At 48.6% G+C, this 26,982-nt stretch overlaps 1 protein-coding gene across 1 annotated transcript in view; it reads right to left on the bottom strand.

Moving 5' to 3' along the window:
* The window catches only part of OSBP2 (oxysterol binding protein 2), a 179,635-nt gene that overhangs the window by 25,103 nt on the left and 127,550 nt on the right, over positions 1-26,982 (bottom strand). Inside the window, exon 3 of the mRNA XM_063086704.1 lies at positions 3,784-4,040. Within this exon, the coding sequence (XP_062942774.1) occupies positions 3,784-4,040 (257 nt within the window). The remainder of the gene's footprint in view (positions 1-3,783; positions 4,041-26,982) is intronic.

The following is a 26,982-nucleotide window of genomic DNA, read 5'->3' as shown; positions in this document are numbered from 1 at the left end:
AGGACATGGGACTAGATGGCTTTGTAAATGGTATGTGGGCTACCCAGAGCATTTTTTTCTTGAGATACGAGACCCACTTTGACACATCATTCACTGTGTACTCTCACTGGGCTAGTGTTGGGGACAGTAAGACACTAGAAACTGACTAAATCCCATGCAGTGGTGCCCCTGGAGGCCAGGGGTTTGAGCCAAGATGAACAACTGCCCGAAAAAGGATCTGCCAGCAATCTGAAGGGCAAGGAAAGGGCGTTCTAGAAGGTACAGCACTGGCAAAGGCACGGAGGGTGAGACACTGAGCTGTTGCTCAGTATTCCCGATCCAGAAGCCTCCTCCGAGCATCTGTTCCCTCCAACACCTCCGGAAGAGGCCACACTTGACGGGAGGTGGGGATGGCTGCCCGCCCCGGCGGAGCAGCCTGCGCCCGAGCCACAGCTCCTGGGCTCTTGGGAATTCTCCAGAGGATGCTCCCTCCCTGCCCTGCTGGGAGCTTGGGACCTAACAGCTTATGACATTGGTGTCCTTTCCTAAACTTGAAGAAGATTTAAGAATTGACCTGTCTTTTCTTCTGAAGGCTGAACAACCCCAGATTCTTTGCTGTCTTGGGGAAAGTGGAGATGATGCTGCCAGTGCCTGTCCTGCAAGAAGAGAGCTGCCCTCCCGGGGCCCTCTGAAGGGTTGTTTCCCTGTGGGGCTTGTCTGGCCAGCTGTCCCTCATTTTCTGCTCCACTTCCATGGCCCAGGTTCAGTCAGAGCCTACAAGGTGGAAAACACATCATTCACCGAGTGCTCAAATATAGCATCCAGGAAAAGGGTCTGCACCGTCCAAGGGGCCAGTGCGAATAGAGCATCCCCAGACTCAGACATGGGTGCTGCTGGAAGCTTCTCCGCTTCTACTGCAGTCAGGGCAGGGGGTGGGGAGCAGGCAGTGGTGTTGCAATGGGATCCCCACAGCAGGGAGAAACAACTTTCTCTCACAGCAAGATCTGGAGGGACTGGGGGATGATGATTTGTGCCTTCTAGGGACAGCTGGAGGTAGCTTCTGTCCTTGAGTCCTCAGCTTTCCAGGAGGGGCCCTAGAGGGGCTACAATCACAGCAACCAGAGGCCACATCACAGCTTAAAGGTAAAAGACATAAAAGAGACTTAGAGAAGTCCCTGAGATTGGGATCCCTCCCTGGTGGATGTGAGGCCACCCCCTCTGTGTCCTGACCTTGGAGTTCAGCAGTGGACGAAGTGTACCTTAGCAGCCCTCAGGGGTCTCACCCTCACCTCCTTGGAGAAGATGGGGGCTATCACTTTCCCAACAGACCACAGAGACCTGGGTTTGCATCCCAGCTTGGCCACTTGCCAGCTGAGTGACACTGGGCAGCTCAGGTGACTTCTCTGAGCCTCAGTTCCTACTCTGGCACTAACAATACCTAACAACCAACCTAACGAAGGAGGTTGTTGGGAGGGGTAAATGGTTCGGTGGTGCATGAATAGGCTCCCCAGAGGCTTGGGATGAAGCTGCATGATTGCCTTAGATCTAGATCCTGGTCCAACACTCTCCTCGTAACAGGTGTGGAAGCTGAGGCCTGGCCAGGGACTGGGACACATGTGTCCCATGACCCTCAGGCATGTGGCCGGTTTTACCTACATGGACCCTCTGTACACAGTGAGGGTTTGGACACCTGGTGCTGACAGTCATACAAACAGCCCTCCGAGAACCACCCTGGCTCCTGCCAGGTGAGAAACAGCCATCAGGAAAGAACCCCAGGAGGAAGGTGGGCCTCTCGCTAGCCCGAGCACCTCACTCCTGCCCTCCCTGTCTCACCTCCCTTCCCGATTAAACAGCCAGGAGCTGGGGGAGAGGCCTGCACATCAGGTTCACAGAGAAGGTCCAGCAGAGCCTGGCCAGGGTGCAGCTCCTGTCTCTCAGGCCTGACTCTCACATGTTCTCCTGGTGCTGGAACTAGAAACAAGCATCGTAACGAACCCCAGGGGCTGCGCTTCCCATAAAACGATTCATTAGGCACTTAGATGACGAGCTATTTTTATGGCTTCGTAAACACAGATGAGTCTCTTATGTCTGATAAAAGACTCCACCAGACTACAGCCAGCTGAGAAGCTTGTCATCTTGGAAAAGCCAAAACTGCTTACTCAAGATAAAGGGGCTTGTGTCTTGGGTGGGGAGTACGCCACGGCAGCCACAGGCAGGTGGTGGCTTCTGGGATGAATGGGGAAACATGAACGCATCATTATGTCATTAAATGCTTAAGATTTGCATATGTCACTGGTAGAAGTACAAGGACCTTTGCCCCTACAGTCTGTGGATGTAGGAAAGCGAGAGCGCAGGTGATGAAGGGGCTGGCACGCAGGGTGGCTGCAGCCCAGCAGCCTCTTGGCGTCTTTGCATGCACGCAGGTGCCAGCCGTGCCCTGAGCACTGTGGCGCCTGGGACGGACAAAGGTGTGCACACCTGCCCAGCTCAGGCAAGTGAGCGTTGGCAGTCCAGGATGAAGGCACACTTCGCTCAGCCTCAGGCCCCAGGGAGGGGATTCCTGAGGCTGTCTGACCCTGGAGTGCTCCAGGCCTGAGCATGTCTGGACAGGTGTGGGTGGGGGGTGGCCTTCCTGCCCCACAATCATGCTGCCAACAGGTACTAAAGCAGGCTTGGGGCAGGGATGCCCAGGGTCTAGCCTGGGGTTCTGGGCCTGCGGTGGGCTCTGGCCTCCATCTTTCAACCTTGGCCTTGGGTTTCCTGTTGGGCCTGGAGCCTGGTCCTGACTCCCAGCCTGGCTCTGCTCTGACCCCCTAGCTTGGAGGCTGGGCCCCCAGCTCGGGCTCACCTGGGCACCAGTATTGCCCACTGTCTCCAGCTGGTTTGATGGTCCTTCTGAGCCCCATTCTCTGGACCTGAATTTCTTCCTCTGTCACAGCCCCATTTCTGCACATCTCTGCTCTGGCCCCTTGTTCCCAGTAGGCCACCCCAAGCTCCTTACAATGGCACCCCTGGCTTAAATGTGCCCGTCCACGGGTCTGTCTTTGGGAGGACCGTGTCTGGGAGTGGAGGTCTGGAGGAACACACACATTTCTGGGGAACACTCATCAGGCAGAAAGATGGAGGGCCCAGAAGCATGGTCAAACACTATACTCCTGCCACCATGGAGAGACCGTCCTTGCTCCCAGTCACAGCAACATGGCATCCAGAACCCAGGGAGAGTGGCCGACTCCCATGGCTGTGCCTCTTGGTTTACAGACTGGGCTTACTCCCTCTGTCTACTCCCAGGGTAGCGTGAACCTCAGCAGACTCAGCTCTAAAGCTCTTCTAGCTAAGGAAACCCTCAAGCCCAGCCCCTCTCTACACATTCATGCCCCTCCCCCCGTGGGCCACTATCCTGCTGAAACCTGCAGGGTGTGCCTAGGGAAGGAGCAGCGGCAGCCACTGATGGCCTGCGTGGCAGCTGTGTCCCTACTGTGTGGGCAGAACTGGGCCACCAGGTTGGCTGTTCAACTTGTGGCCCTGGCTTTCCTCACCTGGGCACGAGCCACTGCCAGCCTCAGCCAGATTCCGCACCCAACTCCAGTTCTCACCAGACTATTAAAAAGCATCCTCACCCAACAATGGCTGCGCGGAGGAGGTGACATAGAGAATGCCTCAGAGCACAGGAGGGTGCTGGTCTTGAAAAATGACTTGGAGCCACAGGAAAGGGAGCCCTGGTCTGTCCAGAGCCCCTGGCCACCCACTCAGGGACCACGGTGCTGGGGATGGGAGCCCAGGACAGCAGTGGGAGTGGGTACTCACGTTGATCATAGCATTTGACGTGATGCGGAAGAGGGTGGCCCGCTCGTTCACCACCTGCAGCTTCTCGCCGCTCTCGGAGGGGATTTTGAGGCTGTCCAGTTCGTTCAGGGAGCGCTGAAGCGCAGCGCCGTGCTTGGCGATGAGGTCATTGCATGTGCTCAGGTCATCCAACTTCAAGGAGAGGTTCTTAAGGGTGTGGTGGATCTCACTCTTGTCAGCTGGGGAGGCAGTCTCCTCGTCGTCGTCCCCAGAGTCATCTGTGGAGAGAATAGAGTTGCCGTGGTTACTATCAATCGACAGGGCACTGAGAGGCCTGCATGGCCTGTGTCAAGGAGAGCAGAGTAGGTAGCGTCACTCAAAAAAGATTAGTTCCCTACGTGATGCCCATTCCTGCTCCTTACCAGGGTGAGGTGCTTGCCCAGCCTAGCCCAGCCTTCTCAGGGTGGGGTGGGCACAGGCCTACCTGAGTCAGTGGGAGGGGACATTAGGGGGAACCAGCTTGAATGGCAGGGCCTGAACTGGCTTTGAAGGGGACAAGCCTGCAGGCACCCACCCACCTGTATGCAGAGCAGCAGCTCACCTAAGCTACGGCATGCAGGCAAGGGTGGGCCATGCTGGGTGGGCACAGAGACCCCTAGAATGGAGCCTGGTCTCCTTTCCCAACATCATAGGCCCACCCCAAGTCAACCAACACCTTCCCAGCTAACCTCACCTTGCTCTCTGCTCCATGCCCATCCTCCAGCCACACCAAACTGTCCTTTATTCCCTGCAAACGCTGAGTGCTCCTGCGTGGGGCCTGGAAAGTCTCCACTGCCTGAAACCTCCCCATGCTTCCCCCCACCTCCTCAGAGGTCCACCCCATAGCACCCACCTTCTGAGGCTTGGCCCAATGCTACCCTCTCTCTAAAGTCTGCCTGAAGACCCCCAGGCCACAGTCGAGGATCACCCCCTCCCCCAGCCCATCCTCCTAGGGGTCTGCACCCATCTCCCTGAAAGACCATGGACACTCTCACATTTCCAAAGCTTCTGTATGCAGATGCTGGCTCAGGGTAGCGACTGTACCATCGCTGAGGGACAGATGAGACAACTGAGGCTCTGAGAGCTGAAGTCATGCCCAGGCCTCCCAGCTAGCCACCCTCCTCGTGCCAGGCTGCTGGGGCCTCTGTGAGAGCAGAGAGCAGCAGGCGGGACTCTCGCTCCTCCTCCCCCCTCCCTCACCCTTCACGTTGCTATCCAGGTGCCCTATGCACTCCCCTGCCTTCCAGCCTGTGCCCAAGGGGCAGGACAACCAACAGGCTGACACCGACCTGTGAGTCTCAGAGCCTGTAACTGCCAAGGGGTTTCTGAAATGGCTTGTTTCAGAAATTATCAGCAAAAACCTTTTTTTAGTGAAGAAAATCTGTGACCCGAGATATAAAATTAAAAAAAAAAAAGAACACATATTGCAAGAGAATGGATTTCTTCCCACCATGGTGGACAAGGTGTGCAGGGTGGACCCAGCGAGTCACTATTCTGAGTCGCCTGAGTCCAGGGCAGGGGCAGGCCAGCCAGCTGTGGGGGCGTCCATTGCACACCTTGTCCCTGCCGGCCACAGTGGCCTTGGGCCAGCATCCAGGCTAGAGGCAGGGAGCCCCACTGCCCTACTTCCCACCAGCCCAACTGCAGCCCCGAAATGACCCGGTGTCTGGAGACCACACGTGGTGGGCCGGGTTATGGACCATTTGCTTTGTCAACTGTGGCTCTGAGGCTTGCAGTGGCAGTTAGTAGACAGGGGCGATTCTTCCTCTCAGCAGGCACGAAAATGCAGGATCTGAGAGGCCAAGACGCCAGCTTAGGGTGGAGCTGGGGTCTGAATCCAGGTCTGTCTGTCCATAAGGCTTTGCCCCTCTCTGGATGGCTTTAGAAAGGCACCAATGGCTGATGCGCACCACGCCTTTCTGGGTGCCAGGCCTTGGGCGAGGTGCTGCCTCAGTTAATGCATGTGACAACCCAGTGAGGTAGGTCTGGGCAGAAAGGTGCACAGAAATTGCCTAGGGCCATAAGGTGAGGGGATCCTGAGCACCAAGTCTGTCTGGCTTCAGAGCCTGGGCTCTTACAGCCTCTTGTCATTGAGGCACATGTCACCATCCCCGGTTCAATATGTCTATCAACTAGAAGGGCCGGCCACCAGCCAAGCAGAATAACCACTAGCTCTACATTTGGGGGACCTTGAGGGGGCACGCTGGCTGCAAGTCAGCCTGAATGTGACCCCCCATTCTCTAGGCAAGAGCGGGTGAGAGGCGCAGCCCACCTAAGTCCGAGCACCCTCCTGTGCAGTGGGTTGAGGTGGGTGACCACACTGCGTTTAACTCGTTATTAAACAGTACATCTTAGTAAGCAGCTCTTAAGGGCCAAATTCCGGTCCCCAGGGACATGGGGATGTGCTTGTTCTGGTCCAAGTCGCTGGCTGTACTGTGGGGGACAGGATGGGAAGCCATCTGCATCAGCGGTGACTGATCATCATGATCCATTCTGGGGAGATGGGCGGGGAGAGTCCCTCCCCGAGGGACACTGAGATCAGGAGAATGAGGAAGGGTGGGGCAAGAGATGGAGTGAGTGAGTAAGTGGATGAACGATTTGGGTGCATCACAAAGGAGTCCCAGCTAGGCTCTCAGTTCCTGGTGGCATGCGCTGGGTTGGCATGTCACACAAAGGAAGGCAAGGCCTGGAGGAGGAGATGGGAGGCAGGAGGGGCATGGGGGCACAGGTCTGAGAGGGGAGATCGCGAGGGGCCTCTGGCATAGGCTAAGGAGCCTGGCTCTTCAGCCCTCGGCAAAAGGGAGTGTGTGGCATCTGAGCAGTGGTCCCTGGGAAAGGTGAGACTGGCGGCTGGTGGCATGATGGGCAGACTGGGAGAAAGAGACCAGAGGTCTGGTGTGGATGGGGACAGGGTGGCTACAAGAGGCCAGGGGCTGGAGAAGAAAAGGAGGGGTAGGTGTGGGCAGAAAGACCACTGAACCTGGCTCAGCCTTGATGATCGTGACACCCGCTCAGCTCCGAGGCCATGAATGACCAGTTACGGCCATGCTCCCAGGCAGTCCCCACATGCCTGCTACCCTGCAAGGAGATGGTGGTGTTGCTCCGAAGGTCAACAGCAAGGCTGAGGCTGCTCAGACATACACTGAACACAGTGGTGTGAACCCCACCCCAAGCTTGCGGGGGAGCAGAGCCAGACAATGAAGGGGACTTTGCCTCCCAAATGCTGAACTCAGGCCAGGCTGAGTGCAGAAGTCTCAGTTCGGGTCAGGTTGCTCACCGAGGAGCAACCCACAGTGGAAAGACAGATGAAACCCAACACGGGAGATGCAAGTAAAAACACTTCAGTGTGTCATTCCTCACATTACAAAAAGAAATAATGGCTGTAAAGTAGCTCATGTTTTCTGAAGGATATGCTGACAAATACCCATCAGGGGGTCACAAAAATGATTCCTTGGCTTCTGTGGTCCATTTGGTCCCTCACAGGGCAACTCTACAGGGAGGAAATTTATTTCAAAGGAAAATTTATGTACAAAGTCATTTAGAGATGCAGTTCTTGAGACTATGACTTTGGGGGTTCTCAAGTTTTTATGACCCCACAAACCCCCTCTGTTCCCACTTTCCACAGGGAATAAAACCCAAGGACAATGAGTATCTGATTGTCACAGGTGAAATGATCAACATCTCAGCATCACAACACAGCAAACACGAAACCATCCATAGATGATGACATCTGTTGGATCAGAGTCCAACAGAAAATGTGCAACTATATTAATACAACAATAGCAGCAACTGAAATCTAGGGCCAATCAAAGCCACACTCCCCAGGCTGGGATCATAAAGCAGCCCTCCTGCTAACTCCGGAAAGCCCGACGCCTGGGAAGGACTCAGGTGCCTGGTGGCCCACATCGGGTGGGATTGTTACCACCAGCAGCAGCCTGTGCTAGGCTGAACTCAATGCCTCTCCACTGCCTTCTAGAAAATGCTGCTCCTCTTAAGAAACAATGGAAGCAGGAAGTCTACTGGAGCCCTGAGAGGATGAAAGGCTTCATCACACAGGACACATTGTGGGACAGTGCCTGGCCCCAGCCACGTGGTGGTGGAGACTGGGAATGAGCCAGCAGATCCCCAGCGGGAAGCACCTCTGCAGAAGGCCCCAGGAGTCAGGCTGGGGGTGGAGCTGGAAAGCGGCATTTTGCTGAAGTGTGAGGTGGGAGGGAGGCTGGCTGGGCAGTGAGACGGCCCCAGGCTCACAGACACAGTGTCCCCATCAGTCTCTCCTGCCTGGCCCTCAGAAAATGGCCCCTGTGCCACGGGCTGAGGGCTCAGGACTTCAAGGACATGGATTATAGGACCTTGAGGACAGTGACCCAGGGAACCAAAGCGAAGGGCTGAAGGAGGAAGGACTCTAGAGCTGGAGGAGACAAGATGGAGGCTGGGGCAGAAGGCAGGAGCCAGGGGACTTCTGCCTCCCCATCCTCCCACCTGGCAAACAGCCGGCCATTTCCCTGCCGTGCGCCAGCAGGCAGCCGGGGTGGTCTTTGCTACGCCCCCCATGCTTCCCAGGCCTCCCTGTGGCCGGCTGCCTGGCGTGCTGCTAATGTTCAGATTAAACACTCCCAGCTAAGTGACTAACCAGCACTGCAGCGAGTGCTCTGCCACCTGCAAAGCATGTGGCTTCTGAAACAAGGACACCCGGGCATGGGAGATGACTCTGCTCTTCCCTAGAGGTAATGCAGGGCCAAAGAGGGCCTGTGCTTTCAAATGACAATGACCTCTCTGCAATGGTGGAGGAACACAGGCCTGAGTCTCACTGTACCTTCCTCAGCCAGCGGTGCTCCTGGGCCTCCCTGGCTACAGCAACAAAAGAAAATGGCAGCCCCAGACTTTGGATCATGGAAGGAACAATAGAAGTTGTCCTCTAGGCCAGACACAGGGCTGGGAAATAAAGTGCAGGCCAGCTTGTAGGATGGCAGGACCACATGGAATAGGCACCCTAGCCTCTTCCCAGATACAACCATCTCTAGAATAGCACTGTTTCCTAAAATACCCATCAGTTTTCACTAGTCACAGGTAAGAATAAATTCTCTTTTTTGTTAGAAGAGAATAAATCCATAAAACTCAGATTACCAACATGTCACAAGGCAGCTGTCACAACACTTCTGCCCATCTTGGCTGGGCCATCAGGTGTGGCAGTGGCCTTTCATCCAAGGTTAAGCTTCCTGAGTGTATGAGTTTCTAACCTTAGTGGCTGTTCTGGGTTGGCTAGTGTCCCCCCCAAGTTCACATCTTTCCTGGAATTTCAGAATGTGACCTTATTTGGAAGGGTCGATGCAGACGCAGTTAGTACAGATGAGGTCATACTGGAATACAGAGGGTCCTTAATCCAATATGACTGGTATCCTCATAAGATGAGAAAAGACACTGAGACATGAGAGGACAGAGGCAGAGACTGGAGTGACGCTTCCACAAGCCAAGGAATGCCAAGGATTGCTGGCAACACCAGAAGCCAAGGGAAAGACGTGGAGCAGATTCTTCCTCACAGGCTTCAGAGGGAGCACGGCCCTGACAACACCATGATTTTGGGCTTGTGGCCTCAGAATGGTGAAAGAGTAATTTCTGTTGTTTTAAGCCACCGGTTTGTAGTAATTTGTTATAACAGCCACAGGAAACTAATTCAGAGGCTTAAAACAGCACACATTTCTTATGTTCTAGTTCTGGAGGTCAGAGGTCCTAAAATCAAGGTGTTGGCTGGGCAGTGTCCTTTCGGAGGCTCTCGGGAGCATGTGTTTCTTTGCCTTTTCCAGCTTCTAGAGGCTGCGCTTATTCCTTGGCTCACAGCCCCTCCCTCCACCTTCAAAGCCATCAGAGTAGCATCTTCTAATCTCTCTCTCTGAGTCTAGCCCTCCTGCCTCCCTCTTACAAGCACCTTTGTGATTACATTGGATTATATATCTACCTGGATAATCCAGGATAATCCTTCCATCTAAAGATCCTTAATTTAATCACGGCTGCAAAGTTCCTTTTGCCATATAAGGTGACATATCCACATGTTCTGGGAATTAGGACATTAAAGTCTTTGGGAGCCATTATTTGGCTACCACACTGTGCCACGGTCTCACTCTATGTCTGATCATTTTGGTTTGATTTCCTACCCTGAGGAGTGGTCCCTGGATGCCCTCTAGTTGATCATTGAGACTGTTTCCTGGGCACAGAGACAGCCCAAGTCCCTCTGTCCATCTGCAAAGCCTGGCACATATGCCTTCCTGGCTGGGCTCTCTGCAGGGAGGCAGCAGCCTGGGGCAGGGCCTGCCAGTCCTGCTTCTGACTCTGCGTGGCTTTGGTTAAGTGTGCCAGTCCTTACACTGGGAACATTAACACCTCCTCTGGGAAGGATGCAGAGTACCCAAAGTGTGGCAGTGCAGTGCTGGGACTTCATATGCCAGGGCCCTGGACCCCCAGACCTCCACTAACTGTTGCCTTTCACTGACACAGGTCACTTTTGCAGGTAACCATCTTGAGTTTACTTCAATTCATAGGGGCTCAGAAGCAGAGGGAGCCCCTGTTTGTTTATGATGACCCCCCACCTCCTGCTCCCCACCCAAGCCTCTTCTCAAGGCCAGGTCTGACTGAGGAGCCCACCAAGCACCCCCACCCGGGCTGGGACCCTCTTTTATCAGGAGGCTCCTAGGAAGGAGCAGGTTGCCGTGGTGACAGCATGTGCAGGGGAGCCAGGTGGGCTATTTTTAGAAGTAGAGCTTTTTTCCATCTTTGGAGGAAAATGGATCAAGTTTCTCAGTGGAGAAGCCATATCAGGGGGCAGCATTTTGAAACCAAAAAGGTACACAGGCAGTTCTGGATTGGGGAAGGAGGTGACACATGGTGATGTGGAGCCAGAGGCCCTGGGGCCACCCCGTTTGGCACTGCCTCTTGCTTGTTACTCTGGGGGGAGGGTGGCTTCGCCCTCACCTGCCCACAAGCTCCTCTGTGGGGACCCCTCCGCTCACATGCTGTGGCTGGAGGACAGGAGCAGCGGAGGCTGGGAAGGGAGGCCAGTGCTCGTGCGCACACTGCACCCACACCCAGCGCTGGGCTGGATGAGTTTGGGGGAAGCTTCTGTTGAGATAGGTTCTGGCAGAGGGACAGGACTGCAGTGGAAGGGGACACGCTGGTGGAGGCTGGGGAGAACGGCAAGAGCAGGGGCCCAAGGAGGACCCTGGGAGCCCCAGCAGGATCCTGGGCAGAGAGGGACATTCAGACAACTCATCCAGCCTTAGGTGCCAAGAAGGCAGGAACTCCCACCCACCTGTGCCCAGCAAGGCCTGGTGCAGTGCCACCAGCAGCCCTGTGTCCTGTCTCTTCCTTGGATCTTCATCCTGTCCTGGGGGTGCCATACATGGAGACCCTGCGGCCTCGGCCTCACTCAGGCACTTTCCTACTTCTGTGCCATGCCGCAAGCCATGGCAGGATTTCTTTTCTCCTTTCCTCTGCCTGAGGCCCAGAATGGGTCACTTCAACTGAGCAGTGCTCTGAGCCCTCAGGCTTCGTCCCTTGGGCCTTTACCAGCCTCCGGCCAACTAGAGGAACATCTGTGGTGTCCAAATACTTTTTAAAAAACATGGTGGCTTCCTCGAGGACAAAGGGAATAACTTGCTTATCTCTGCATGCCCAGAGACCTGGCATGGCCATGGGGAAGCCTTGCCCTGAACCCTCCCATCACAGCACCCCCACCTGACCACAGCACGGGTGGAGGCCTTGTCCCCTGAGTGGCCACTCCCGTCTGGGGCTCCCATCACAGGGCTCCAGACCCCCGGGCAGTGCATTCATTGCATTCCGGTGCAGTGGACGCTGAGCAGGGCACACATCCTATTTTTCACAGTCTGCTTTGCAAAGAGACGCCCACCACAGGGCCTCTGAGGAGAAGCGAGTGCAGCAGGTGTCGGTTTCAAGTGAGAACTGCAGGGGGCGTTGCACCCCCCGCCAGAAAACAGCCATTTCCAATCTGCGTTGTTAGTTCCTTGAACACTCAATTACCTCAGCTTTGGTGACTTTTATTTAGATTTCAGGAGGTTTGTTAAGCTGCCCGGGCTTGATCACAGAACCCAATCAGCCGGATGCTGATAACAGACAGAAAAGTGCCTTGAGGTGGGAATCCAGAGGGATGTCAAGGGACTTGAGCATGTCTGAGAATGAACAGCCCAGTTTCTCAGTGGCTGCCTCCTCCCCACTTGCACATGTTGGGTCACCTCCATGACTACAAAGGATTCCTCAAGTACCACCCCAAAAGAGCAAAGTGTGGCATGGAGAGAAGGAGTCTGTCCGAGACCCTAAGCCTCCTAAGCAGTGGAGCTGGGATTGGTGCCATGATCTTTACAGACAGCCTGGCACCACCCCATGGCCCTGGAGGCTGAGAAACCACAGCAGCTTGCTAGGCCGGGGGCTGTGGGACTAGATAAAATGGTGCCCGCTGGTGTCCTCCAACCTGTCCCAGAGGGGGCAGGTGGGGAGGTGAGTCCTGCCTGGGGAGTGGCACTGGTTCTCTGGTCCCCTGCCACAGAGGAGGACCCACCTCACCCCAGGCTACAGCTGTCAACCCCCTGCCCCACTCAAGCAATGGGGAGAGGGAGACTGAGGTTTTCTGGGAGATTCCAAGAGAACAGGGAGCACGAGACCATTGATAGAGGAGGTGCTCAGACAAGAGCCAGGGGGTGGGAATCAGGGGAGGTGATGTCACGCGGGGGTGGGCCCTTAGAGGACTTTTGGGAGGAGGTGGCAGCATTACAGCTGTGCACTGCAGCATGTGAAGTGGTGGTGGTGGCACAGGAGGAGGATGCTACTCCAGGGACAGGAAAGAGGAGCACGGGGACAGAGGTGGCATGGGCCAGTGCATGGAGCCTGAGTGCACTTTAAGCAGCGAGAAAGAGAAGCTGCGAGAGTGCAGGGCGGGAGGCCTTGGTCAGATGGGACAGGGAGTCACTGAGGACTCCTGGGGACAGGCGTGGCCCCCACTGAGGCACTGCCAGTCCTGCCTGACTGGGGAGCCAGAAGAATAACAGGTCTGCCTTCTCCAGAGTGGGTCCTGTGGGACACTAGTCCTGCAGGAAGTTCTGCAAAAAAAGGAACCGGTGATAATAAAAAAAAAAAGGAAAACAAAAAACCCAAAACCTTTGGGAATTCTGACGAATGATGCCCCTCTCCTCAAAGAGGTAGGCGACCGAAGGCTCTGAGAAGATTGACCGTGAGGACACTGGAAGGCATGTCAGGACCTAATCTGATGGAAAATCAGATAATGATAAATAATAGATTGCGAAACCCTGGCAAATAGATGGGAAACATAAGCCAGAGCACCGGCGTCGTATTGATCCTACAGGCCTCTCCGTGGGCCAATCTGCCCTCCTTTCCTGGTGATGAGCTCAGGGTGCACCCAGGGCATCCAGGGAACCTGGTGAGACCACATCCAGGCTCTCCAACAACTGCTCCTGGAGAGGGGTGCAGGGATTGCACCCTCACCAGGGACAGCTATTAGCAAGGCCAAGGTGGGGGGTAGGCGATGGGACGCCTGGGTCTGACACATAAAAGCCAGGCTTGGCTTCCATTCCACCACTTCAGGGGCAGAAACTTCATCCTACAAATACAAATCTGAAGGCAGGTACCTACGGCAGCTGAATCTCATACCTTCCCAGTGAAAAAACGCTCCCCGGGACCCCTGGGCTAGCTAGAGAGACAGAGGAGCATAAATCTTGCAGGACAAAGAAACTCGCCTCCTTCCCTGTCCGTGCAGGGAGCCACAGCACATGGTCAAAGCCATGAGCGCACATGAAGGGTGATAAATAGGGGCATGTGAGCGAAGGTTAGGACGCCACAGAGCCAGGAGCTCCCTCCTCAGCAGAAGGCTGTGACCCAGAGCTGTGTACTGTCCTCTTCTGTCCTCTTCTGTCCTCAGGATGACGAATGGCTCTGGGCAGCCGGGCCCACCTCCAGGGAAACAAGCATAGGCACAGAGATGGAGCATAAAAATAGAGGCGTGTGCTCCAATTACGGCATCTGCTGTGATACTAAAGACAACCTGCCACCCACAGCCCCCTCCAGCCGGCAGAGCGCCCAGCCCACCTCCGGCCTCCACCCCAAGTGAGGTTTCCATGGGGTCTCCCTGAAGGAACAAGGGTGCTTGTCCTGGTCCCAACACTGCGGAGAGCTGACCCTTTCCAGGCCATCCAGGCTCAGTTGCCCTCCCTGTCCAGGTTTGCGTCTCGCTCCAAGGTGGAGAGGAGGCTGTTGGACCAGGACTTTGCCAGGGCTGCTCCCCGGCCCAACCCAAGGCAGGTGCAGCAGTGACGAACCCTGTGCCAGCTGGGCTCATGAGGCTGCCCATAGCAGCCCACTCCCCTCTTCTCTGTTGCCCACCCAAGCCCCTGTTTAATGGGCACAGGAGGGCCCGAGAGCAGAAGCACTTAGGCTCCTTCCCCTTCCTCTGATCTGCTGGGGTCGAGACCAGGAACCCACCTACATCTCAGCATGGTGGGCGCCTCCCAGGTTGGTTGGTTTCTAGACAACAGTGCACCTCCCCCGGGGCCTGCCCCAGCTCTGCACCAGCCTCCACCGCAGGCCTCTCCAACCCATCCATCCGCCTGCCCGCCGACCTGCTCAGTCATTCAACAGAAACTCTTGCCCATAGGTTTGGCCTCCTGGTCGAGGGGACTGCCTGGTGACTTGGGGGTGGGAAAGGCATCGATATTTTAAAAAAGTTTCTCCAGGAGATTTTATGCTGTAGTCAGAGCAAGAACCACTGGGTTATATGCTACCTAAGGTCCCACCAGCTTTAACATCCGATAAGACTAGGTTCTGGCCACACACTGCTCCATATTTGCCCCCCACAGCTTCAGGTGTGGTGGCCAGGCACCCTGGCTCCCAGGGTGCCCTCTTCAGTGCTGCCTCCTGGGAAACCAAATAAAAGGAAAAAGTTCTCCCATTCTCCTGACATTTTAGGAAATCAAACTATTTCCTTTTTTCCACTTTGGAGTCTAGCCTTTGTCCACATAATACAAATTCAATTTTTTGTTTTGCTTTTTCACCTACTAGCTCATACACCTTTCCCGTCTCTATGACGTGGTTACATGTTAGCAGCTGCCCCAGATCCCATCTGGTCATGGGCCATGACCACCCCGTGGCACCAACTGTTTGGGCCGTGGCAGGAGGGTTTCTTTCTGCCCTCATTGGTACGTGGGGAGATGCTGCCCTTGGCCCAACTCTGAGTGCAGCTCTATGAGACCACTGACCCTACAGATGGGCTAACAGACACTGAACCCACACTTCTCCCAGCTGGTCACCAGGCACTACTGGAGCTGGTCACTCAGCTGACAGTTGTGGGGTCAGTGATCCCTGACCAGTGACAAGTATCCTTTAATAGACAGTGAAGTGACCCGCCTATGTGAGTGTTTCATTTGACACAAGGCAAACATCTATCTCAAGGCCAAAGCAAGTGGGACTCAATTTTAAAGCGAGCTTCTGGCTACCCACACATGAGAACCCCTGATCTGTCTCAGAAGGTGCCAGCACTGTTGAGCGGGTCACTGGAAACTACTAGTTTACGGTTTCCTGGCCTGAAGACAGCCAGAGCTTCTTATCCTTGGAAATCATTAGAAGCTCACGTAATCACATGGAAAGAGTTTTGCACAAGCAGCTGCTTCTAGGTGTCAATGCCGGAGGGCAAACTGAGGTGGGGAAAGGGGTTCTGTCACCAGGAGCCGTGGGACCCTGAAGGGGCAGGGGCCGCATCCCCACATGCCAGAGCACATATGCAGGAGGTGCTAAATAGGAACCCGCTGAATGAATGGGTGACGAGAGAGAGAACGGGCTGGGAAGGTGCTTTGTACACTGTAGGGTGCTGTGCGGGTGTGAGCAGTAAGGAGGATTAGGTGCTTCGGGGTTAGGAGAAGGGTCCAGTTTTCGGGTTTTCCTTTGTGCCGCCCTTGCCTCTTGAGCTAATAAAGGAATCAGACGTGAATGGATCACAACCTGTGGTCCTGTGATTCGCCACCCCTCGGTCAGGCCTCAGCTGTGCAGTTCCTGTAGAGAATCTCCATCCCACCCCGCAAGCCTTCTCCGGGCTCCCTCCTGCCACTTCTGGTGGCAGCATGGTCACTGGGCCTCCGGGAGACTTCTTAACAGTTACTGACAGCCTGGGTTGGCTGAGCTCTGTGGGGAGGGCACAGAGGAGGCAGAATCTCATACTCAGACAGGCAGATTTGTCTCAAATGAACTAAGGGTCCCCTTAGTTTAGTGGCCCAGGTCTCAAGCAGACCTGGAAGTCCCACTTAGCTCTGTCTGTCCCCTTGTCCTTGCACAGTTCCTTAACATGGTAACCTTCAACTCTTCATCTGTAAATGGGTCATTGCCTATAAAGTGCTTAGCACCTTGCTGGGCCTACAGGGAAGAAGCTACAAGCCATCATTACCTGGCTATAAAATTGATCCATGTTCAATGCGGAAAAACCAAAAAGCTCTATAGAGAAAAATAAAGCATAAAGTAGCAAAGAAACTATCTCTAGCAATTCTGCCCGAAATAACCTTAGCTAGCCTGTCTGATGCCAGAGCCGACTCTGCCCTGTCCACTCAAATAAGCTGCACAGAGTGGGGACTGCCTTGCCTGTTCCCATTCCATGACTGCTGGGTGACCAAGGACAGCACCCAAATAAGACACCTTTCTGGGGCCTGTTGGGCAGATGGAAACTCTTGTCCCTTGACAGTCATGTGTGCAGAGGGCCGTGCATACCTGAAGCCAGGTTAATATGGCTACCTACTCCCTGCTAGTCTGGGTCACTGGAGCCAGTCCCTGAGCCCTGACCATCCAGGCTGCAAGGACTGAGGGAGCAGACAGACCTGCGGAGCTGAGGACCATGCCGGGCAGAGTGGGTCAGCTGAAGGCCACCTAGAGAAGGCCGTTTCTAATGGCAACACCAGATAAATAAACTTGGTAGAGCTGCATTCAAAGTGAACAGGCTCAGAGTGAGGCTGTGAGAAGGGGCTGGGGATTTTTGTGGAGCCTGTTTGGGCTCCTCCTAAGCTCCTTTTTATTCCTCTCCTACTTCTGGGTCGCTGACCATGGAGCTAGGAGCCTGGCATGTACCCCTTTATTTTCAGGCATCTGAACATTCTTCCTGGACGACAGATACCAAGGGGTGGTGGACAGTCCTCCCTGGTGACCCACTAACTTCAGCAAGCCAAAAGCGCCCTTGAGCTGCTGGAGGCTGTGAGCCCTGACCCAGAACTGATTTGGAGAGGCCGATGATGAGGGTCGGCAAGGCCACAGGGGCCATTCCAGAGACTGAAAGACTTTAAGGCCTTTTCAATTCCCAGTCTAGGTCCTTGCTTTCTCTCTTCTATGTTCCCAGATCAGTAGGAAGACCTCTGGGTGAGCAGGTCCTCAGCTTAAGTGCTGGTGTGCCCACCAACAGGCTGTGTGGCTTTGCACAGGTGCTCTTCCCTCCTGTAAAGAGAGGATCCTCATGGGGCAGAATCTCATTCTGCAAAAAAGGCCCCACTCGGCTCACACAGGCACATGCCCCCAGGTCCACCACTGCCTCCCCTCGCCCCACCTCCTTCACGCATGCGCCTGCTGGACTGAGGTTGGGCACTCACTGCCCACAGCTTAGAGGGACCCTGCCAGGAGGACCAGTGAGATCACCACTGCAGGCAGGTGGCTTCAGAGGTTTGACTTGGTAAAGAGTGACCCAAGCGGTTTTTGCAAAGGTTGAAAATCAATCTCAAAATAATGAGGCCCCAGAAAAGTCCACATTTAGGAAGGAAGCTGCTTAAGAGGAGCTTGGCCAAAGACAAACGAGGTGGGACTTTAGCCAGCTCCTTTCCTGAGAGAGGGACAATGCAGGACACCACCCCAGCCTCCTTGCCAGCCCCTTGCCCAGGCCACCTGCTTCCCTAGCCACCCACCAGGGCAGGACAATCGCTTCCTTTGTGGCCAGTGAGCTTCACTTTCTGGGTTCCTTGGAGGTTCTTTTTCTTACTGTAAATTAATAGATTGTTTTTTTTAATTTTTAAAAGAATTGAAAATTAGAAATTCCAAGATGTGATGGTATTTGTCAAGAAACTAAAGGTGACTAATCGTTCCTAAAAAATGAAGGGGAATGTTTCCAACTGCCAGGTCCTGGTGACTAGGAGCCTGTGCCTGGGCAGGAAATACTGACTCAGGAAACCTTCCAGGGTGGAGGCACTGTGGGGGTTAGGGCCACGGGGAGGCCAGGGGAGGGAAAAGTGTCAGGGATGGAGGGATGGAGGGGGTGGGAGGTAAGAGTAGGAAAGGAAGAATCTTATCTCATAGCAGGTCCTGAGGGGGTGCCCACTTGCCCACCTAAGGCTGTGCCAGTGAGCTTTTTACCCCAGTTCTGGGGACCCCACTACTCAGCAGCTGCTCCCTGAGCCCACAGAGATGCTCCTCAAAGCCCAAGCAATGCCAGGTCCCTAGACCCTATTGGGGACCTTCTCCTGAACTGCCCAGGAACCTCTCACTAGGCTGTGGGATGGATGAAGAAACCTGGACGTGCCCAACAATGCACACAGCACGCAGTCTGTGCGGATGTCAGAACATGGCCTGGCAAAATCCGAAACCCCACAGTCAGGTGGGCTTGAATTAAAACCAGACAGTCTGCAGAGATCCAACATTTTGGGGTCAAGTTTCTACCCAAGACCCATTTCAGATTGTCTCCATGGTGGCTTGGGTGGGGATCCCTTAAGTAGGTCACCAGTGGCTGAGAACCTCTGGCGTCCTTGCCCTAGGCCCACCAGCACTGGAAGAGACAGTGACTGATGGAGCATGCAGTGGGGGCTGTGTGGCTGTGGAGGACTGTGATGAGGAATATCAAAGGCCATTTAGAACCAGAGGGCCTTGGAACAGCTGTGTCCTATAAAAGGCCCCTTTTCTTAGAGCACGTCTCTAAGGCAGAGACCCAGGCAATACCAGCAGCAGACACTACCCTCACTGACAACAAAAAGCCAACATGCCACTCAGTGAGCACTCTGCCCAGTAGTCCCCCTGGGGTCACCACAACCCTGTGCTGTGGGCTCTACTTCTGGTCTCCTCTAATGTCAAGGGTGTTGAGGTTCTGTGAGGCCAGGTGCCTGCCCATGGCCATCTGTGGCAGCGCTGGCTCTGGGATTTGGCTGCTGGGACCCTGAGAAAGGATGTGGGGCCTGTAAGCCAGAAGACAAAGGAACAGCATCTTTACATGGCTGACTGATGGAAACCTAGAATTACATAGCCCACAAAAATGCCCTTCCAAAATAAAGGTGAGAAAGATATTTTCAGACAACTGAAATCTGAGAGAATTTGTTGTTAGCTGACCTGCACTATGAGATGTTAAAGGAAGTTTTTCAAGTGGGAAGAAAATGACACCAAAGGGAAGCTCAGATTCAGACAAAGGGATGAAGAGGGCTAGAAAAGATAAATATGTAAGTAAATATAAAAGATGTAGTTTTTCTCATTTTAAAGTTCATTTAAAGATAAACTGACTGTACAAAGCAAGAAAAAATTGTAGGGTCATATCACATGTAAAAGTAAAACAAAGGGTGGGGGACCATGGAAGTACACTATTGCAGGTGCTTGTGCTTTAGCTGAAATTGTATATTATTTGGAGGAAGACTGCAGTAAGTTAAAGATGCATAATGTAAACCCTAGAGTAGCCACTAAGAAAAGAGAGCTGTGTGGCTTACAAGCTAATAGGGGAAAGAAAATTGAACATGGAAACTAATATGAAAGACAGCAGAAAAAAAGAACAAAAAATAGATGAGACAAAACAAATGCCAAAATGGTAGATTTAAATCCAACCATATCCATAATTACATTAAATTAAAATGGTCTCAACACTCCAATTAAAAGTCAGAGACTTTATCAGGCTGAATAAAAAAAGCAAGATTCATTATATGCTAATTATAATAAAACCCCTTTCATATAAAACTAACCATATGTTTTCTACAAGAAACACACTTCAAATACACACAGGAATGGATATTCAACTCTGTACCCCGCAGATATGTACAATCAACTATGTTACAATGAAAAATAAAGGTAATTAAAAAAATATATAAAGATGCAGATGGGTTAAAAGAAAAAGACTGGAAAAAGAAACACCAGGCAAACGGAAATCACAAGAAAGCTGGAGTGGCCTTATTAACTTCAGAAAGCAGACTTTTGGACAGAGATAAAGGGGGAAATTTCATAATGTCAAAACAGTCAAGTCATCAAGATGACACAAATTCCTGAATGTGCACGCACCTCATGACAGAGCTTGAAAGTACATGAAGCAAAAACAGAAATGAAAGGAGAAAGAGACAAATCTACAATTATAGTCAGAGGTTTCAATACTACAACATAATTGATAGAAGTAGACAAAATGAGCATGGATTTAGAAGATGTGAATCTTCAAGTCTCCTTTATCTAACAACCAAATTGACCTAACTGACATTTATAGAACTCCATGCCCTCCAATGGCAGAATACACATTCTTTTCAATAGTACATGTAACATTCACCAAAATAGAGCATATGCTGGCCCACGAACAGGGTCTCAAATTTAAAATGATAAAAAATATCTTCTCTGGCTACGACAGATTAAATGAGGACGCAATAACGAAAAGATATCTCGAAAAACCAAAATATACAGAAATTAAATGACACACTTCCACTTAACAAATAGGTGAAATAATAAGTCACAAGGGAAATTAGAAAACATTTTGAAATGAGTGATCAAGAAAATACAACATATCAAAATTTGTGGGATGCAGCTAAACTAGTGCTTGGAGAGAAATTCATAGCTTTAAATGCTTATTTTGGAAAAGAAGAAAGGTTAAAATTAATGATCAAAGCTTACTCATTAAGAAGCAAAAGAAGAAGAACAAATTATCCTCAAAGTGACTAGAATAAAATTGAGATAAGAGCAGAAATCAATGAAATAGGAAATAGAATAATAATTTAAAAAATTAAACTAAAGGCTTTGAAAAGCTTTTCTTTGAAAAGATCAATAAAAATGTTAAACCTCTGGCTAAAACAATCAAGAAATAAATAAAGTACAAATTGCCAATAACAGGAATGAAAGAAGAAAAGTTGCTATAGATCCTGCTGACATTAAAGGAGATTAAAAGAATATTGTAAAAAATGTTACAACAATAAATTGATGACTCTTAATTAAACGTAAATTCCTCAAAAGAACAAATTACCAAAAATGACACACACAAAAAAGAAAATTAAATAAGCCCTTTAGAAAGAAACTGAGATTAAAATTAAAAACCTTTCCCTCAAAGAAAACTCAGATCCAAATGCTTGTACTAGTGAATTCTTCCAAATGTTTAAGAAAGAAATAATAAAATTCTTACACAAATTCTGTCAGAAAACAGAAGAGGAGAAATCAATTCACAATCATCTTATGAGGCCAGTATTACACTGATAGCAAAAGCAAAAAAGACATCACACACACACAAAAAAAATATAGCCCAAGAAAACATATTTCTTTAACAAAAAATTAGCAAACAGAATTCATCAAAAAGGACAACATATCATTAGCAAGTAGAGTTTACCTCAAGAACGCAAGGTTAAAATTAATATAATTAATATATATAATATAAATTATATGAAATATAATAGAAATTAATATAATTCATATGATAAAACAGTATGAAGAAAAATATAATAAACTCAATAAATACTGAAGAAGCATCTGACAAAATCCAACACCCATTCAGCATAAAAACAGAAAACCAGGAAGAATAAGAAACTTCCTCACCATTATAAAAGGTGTCTATAAAAATCCTATGGTTATCATCATTCTGAATGATGAAAGTTGAACTTTTCCCCTTAAGATCAGGAAGAAGGCAAGTCTACTCTTGCCACTTCTATTCAACATTATACTGGAAGTCCTAGCCAGTACAATAAGGCAAGAAAAAGAAACCAAAAGTATACAGGTTAGAAGGAAGAAGTAAAAAAGCTTTTAGTTATAGATGACAGGATCACTTTGTGTTAGAAAATCCTAAGGAATTTAGAGAAAAGTCACTAGAACTAACAAATGGATTTAACGAAATTATAAGACAACAATTATATGTCTATAAGTACTAACAATGAACAACTGGAAAATAACATCTAAAAAATAATACCATTCATAATAGCATCGGTAAATACAGATAAATTTAATAAAATATGTGCAACTCAACACACAGCTAAGAGAAATTAAAGAAGACTGCTATGAGTTGAATGTGCCCCCCAAAAGCTTATGTGTTGGTGACTTGATCCCCATTGTAACAGTGTTAAGAGGGTGGGAAATCTGATTGAAGTATTTGAAAGGTGGGACCTTTAAGAAAAATATAGGTAAAAATCAATAAAATAAAAATCTGATTCTTTGAAAATATCAGTAATATCTATAAACCTCTAGCCAGAGTGAAGAAGAAAAAAGGTATGACACAAATTACCAATATCAGCAATGACAGAGGGGATATCACCACAGATCTTACAGACATTTAAAGGATAATAAGAAAATATTATGAACAACTTTGTGCCCACAAATATGACAACTTAGATGAAATAAACAAATCTTTGAAATATAAAAATACCAAAACTCAGTCAAGAAAAAATAACCTGAGTAGTCCATTAATGAACTTGATTTCATAGTTTAAAATCTTACAACAAAGAAAACTTGGGCCTCAGAAGGCTTTGCTGACAAATTCTACCAAATATTTAAGCAAGAAATAATATCAATTCTATACAAAACAAGGACCAAAACCAGACAAGGACATTAGAAAAAAACCCTACAGACCAATATCCCTCATGAATAAAGACACAAAAATACTCAGAAAAGTATTAGTAAATCTAATCCATCAATACATAAAAACATAACATTTGATTAAGTGAGGTTTCACCCAGAAATTGATGTTAACTCAACATTCAAATATCAATCGAAGAAAAACAACCCGATCAGGACTGATGTCATCAAGATGGCAGAATAGATGATTCCCAACATCACTCCTCCCCACAAGTAACCAATTTACAACGATTAAAAAGCAAAGACTGTCAACCCGGGACCTCTGGAGCTGGAGGAAGAGGAGGAGAGACACACAGAGCTCATGAAAGTGCAAGAGATCGTGGTGAGAGGGTGAAGGGATGGTGCTGATTGTTCTGAGTCCTGGCTGCTTCTGAGCCAGCCTGGTATGGGGCAGGGAGTGGCTGCAGCACATGGATCAAAGCCTGAAAAAGCCACAGTGGTACCCTTTGCGTGAATCTGCTGGAGTCTGCAGGAAAGAGCAAGGCTTCAGAATGCATCATACCAGCCCACAGGCCATAAAGACCACTGGTAGGATTCCCCTGGGCCTGCATAGGAGCGAGTGCCCTCATTTGTCTGGAGAATGGAGCTGCCCAGAGGCTGGTAAGTTACTGCGAGGGATACATACACGGCCTGCCCCAAGGGAAGTGGTTGGAGTGCAGGAGAAAGGCTTACCCACTAGGGAGACATTGAGTAAAGCATGGGCATCTGATCTCAGTGGAAATAGGTCAAGGTAATAGAACTGCAGGGGGCAGAATTTACAGGAAAGACTCTGTCCTGGACCAGAATTTCCACACTGCCCAAACCTGGAAGTGATTAACACCAACAATTAAAATCCTATCCACACAAAATGCCTTCCTCAGAGAATCAGCAGCAAAACAGCAATTTGGTTCAAACACAGAACTCAAGTTCTGGTCACCACAGGAAGTTCTCCCAATTCAGGAATTGACCACAGGATAGCACATTAGTTTCACTGTACAGTCTAAGTGGTGCTGGTAGCTATTAATTCACCACAAAAAGGAAAAAAAGAATGACAGACCAGAGACAAAGCTCTGATATTAACCAGTAAAGGTCTAACACAACCAGAGAACACCTATAAGACCTAGAAGAGATGGCAGTCTCCTCAAATGCCCAGGCATCAATGTAAAGACACAAAGATTGGGAGCAGAGAAATATGTAACCACCAAAGGAAAAAAAAGCACCAGCAATGGACCCAGAAGAACAGCAAATCTATGAAATGTTTGACAGAGAATTCAGAATAACCCTCTTAAGGAAGTTCAGGGAGTCACAAGAAAATACAGATAAAAAACTTAAACAATACCTGGAAAACAATCAGGAGCAGAATGAGAAACTTGACAAAAGAATAGAATCAATTAAAAAAAAAAGAAATTCTAGAAATGAAGATTACCTTATCTAAATTTTAAAAACTCAATAGAAAGCTCCAAAATCAAACACAGGAAAGTATCAGTGAGCTTGAAGATAGAACACATGAAATTATCCAATCAGAGGAGCAAAAAGAAAAAGGAATAAGAAAAAAATGAAACAGAAATACAGCAAAAATGGGTCTCCTTCAAGCAAAATAACCTCTTCAAAATGGGCATATGTGAAAGAGAAGAGACTTAGAAAGGAAGAGACTTAGAAAGCATATTCAAGGAAATAATGACTGAAAAATTCCTAGGTATGGAGAAAGATGACAGCATCTAGGTATAGGAAGCTCAGATTGCCAATTAAATTCAATCCAAAGAGGAACCCCCCAAGACACATTACAATCAAATTACTAAAAACCAAAGACAAAGAGAGAATACTGATAGCAGAAAAAGAGAAACAGACAACATGCAACAGAGTCCCAATACATTTCTCACTGTATTTCTCCGTAGAAACCCTATAAGCCAGAAGAGAATGGAATGATATATTTAAAGTGCTAAAGGAAAAAGACTGTCAGCCAAGAATTCCATATCCAATAAAACTAACCTTCAAATATCAAGAAGAAATAAAGTCTTTCTCAGACAAACAAAAGCTAAGGGAATTCATCAATACTAGACCTGACTCACAGGAAATGCCTTTAGGAGCTCTTCAATCTGAAAGAAGACAACACTAAAAAGTAGCAAGAAAATATGTGAAGGTACATAACTCATTAGTAAAGTACACAGACTACCTCAGAATACTCCAATGTTGTAAGGGTGGTGAATAAATGGCTTAAATAGTTAGGATAAAGACTAAAGGACAAACCTACAGGACACTAACATAAACAACAATCATATAAGAGATAGGCAATATTAAAAAATGTAACTTGGAACAATAAAATATCAAAAAGTGGGGAGAATGATGCCAAAGTGTAGAATTGGCTTTGATGTGTTCTTTTTTGCTTAGATATCAAAGTCAAGTTGTTATTAGTTTAAAATAACTTGTTATACCTTTAACATACTTTTTGAAAGCCTCATGGTAACCATAACACAAAAAAATTATGAGACATACTAAAAATAAATAGCTGGAAATATAAATATACAGCTACAGAAAACCACTCGACCACAAAGACAGTAAGACTAGAAAAAAAAATCCACAAAACAACCAGAAAAAAAATAGGAAAATGGCAGCTACAAGTCCCTATATATTAACAATAACCCTAAATGTAAATGGATTAAATGCCCCAATTAAAAGACGCAGAGTGGTTGAATGGATTATAAAACAAGATCCAACAATATTCTGCCTACAAGAAACTCACTTAACATATAAAGACACACACCAGTTGAAAGTGAAGGGATGGAAAAAGGTATTAAATGTAAATGGAAACCAAAAAAGAGCAGGAGTAGCTGTACTTACATCAGATAAAATAGACTTCAAGCCAAGGAAAGTAAAAAAGATAAGGAAGGTCATGATATAATGATAAAGGGATCAATTCAAGAAGAGGATATAACAATTCTAAATATATACATACACAACTCTGGAGCACTCAGTTATATAAAGTAATTACTATTGCCTAATGGGAGAGAGAGACTTCAATACAATAATGTTTGGAGACTTCAATACCACACTTTCAGCAAAGGACAGATTATCCAGACAGAAAATTAACCAGGAAACATCAGAATTAATCTCCACTATAGGCCAACTGGACTGAATGGACATTTATAGAACATTTCATCCAGCAGCTGCAGAATACATATTCTTCTCAGCAGCAAATGGAAAATTCTCTAGAATAGATCATATGTTAAGACACAAAAAAAGTCTTGACAAATTTTTAAAAATCAATATCATATCAAGTACCTTGTCTGACTACAATGGAATAAAACTAAAAATCAACAACAAAAGGGACACTAGAAAACATATAAATACATGCAAATTGAACTATATGCTCCTAAACAACAAATGGGTCAAAGAAAAAATCAAAGAGGAAATTTAAAAATCCTGAAGACAAATGAAAATGAAAACATAACATATCAGAACCTATGGTATATAGCAAAAGCAGTTCTAAGAGGGAAGTTTATAGTGATAAATGCCTGCATTTAAAAAGAAGAAAGACTCCAAATAAACAACCTAATGTTACACCTCAAGGAGCTGGAAAAATAAGAACAGACCAAAACCAAAATCAGTAGGAGAGAAATAACAAAAGTCAGAGCAAAAACAAATGAATTAGAGACTAGATTTTAAAAGAATGATGAAACAAAGAGTTGGTTTCTCAAAAAGATAAACACAATTGCTAAACTTTTAGCTACACTAACAAAGAAAAAATGAGAGAAGACTCAAATAAATAAAATTAGAAATGAAAAGGGAGACATTACAACTGATACCAGAGAAATACAAAGGATTTCTAAAATAAGAGACTACTATGAACAACTGTATGTGAACAAACTATATGTGAAGAACTAGAAAACCTAAACAGACCAATAACAAGTAACGAGATTGAAGCAGTATTAAAAAGTCTTCCAACAAAGAAAACCCCAGGACCAGATGGTTTCACTGCTGAATTCTACCAAACATTTAAAGAAGAGCTAATACCAATTCTTCTCAAACTCTTCCAAAAAACAGAATAGGAGGGAATACTTCAAATCTCATTCTATCAGGCAAGCATTACTCTCATACCAAAAAGGCAAAGCAAAAAAAAAAAAAAAAAAAAAAAAGAAAGAAAGAAAGAAAGAAAACTACAGAGCAATATCCCTAAGGAGCACAGACAGGAAGATTCTCAACAAAATACTAGCAACCAGAACCCAATAGCACATGAAAAAGACCACACATCATGATGAAATGGGTTTCATCCCAGGGATGCAAGGATGGTTCAACATATGCAAATCTATAGACGTGATACATTACATCAGCAGAATGTAGGAATAAAACCATATGATCATTTCAATAGACTCAAAAAGCATTTGATAAAAT

This window comes from Cynocephalus volans, chromosome 2, assembly GCF_027409185.1.
Source record: "Cynocephalus volans isolate mCynVol1 chromosome 2, mCynVol1.pri, whole genome shotgun sequence".
Lineage (NCBI taxonomy): Eukaryota > Metazoa > Chordata > Mammalia > Dermoptera > Cynocephalidae > Cynocephalus > Cynocephalus volans.
The sequence above is the reverse complement of the archived record's forward strand: the minus strand, read 5'-3'. Positions and strand labels throughout refer to the sequence as shown.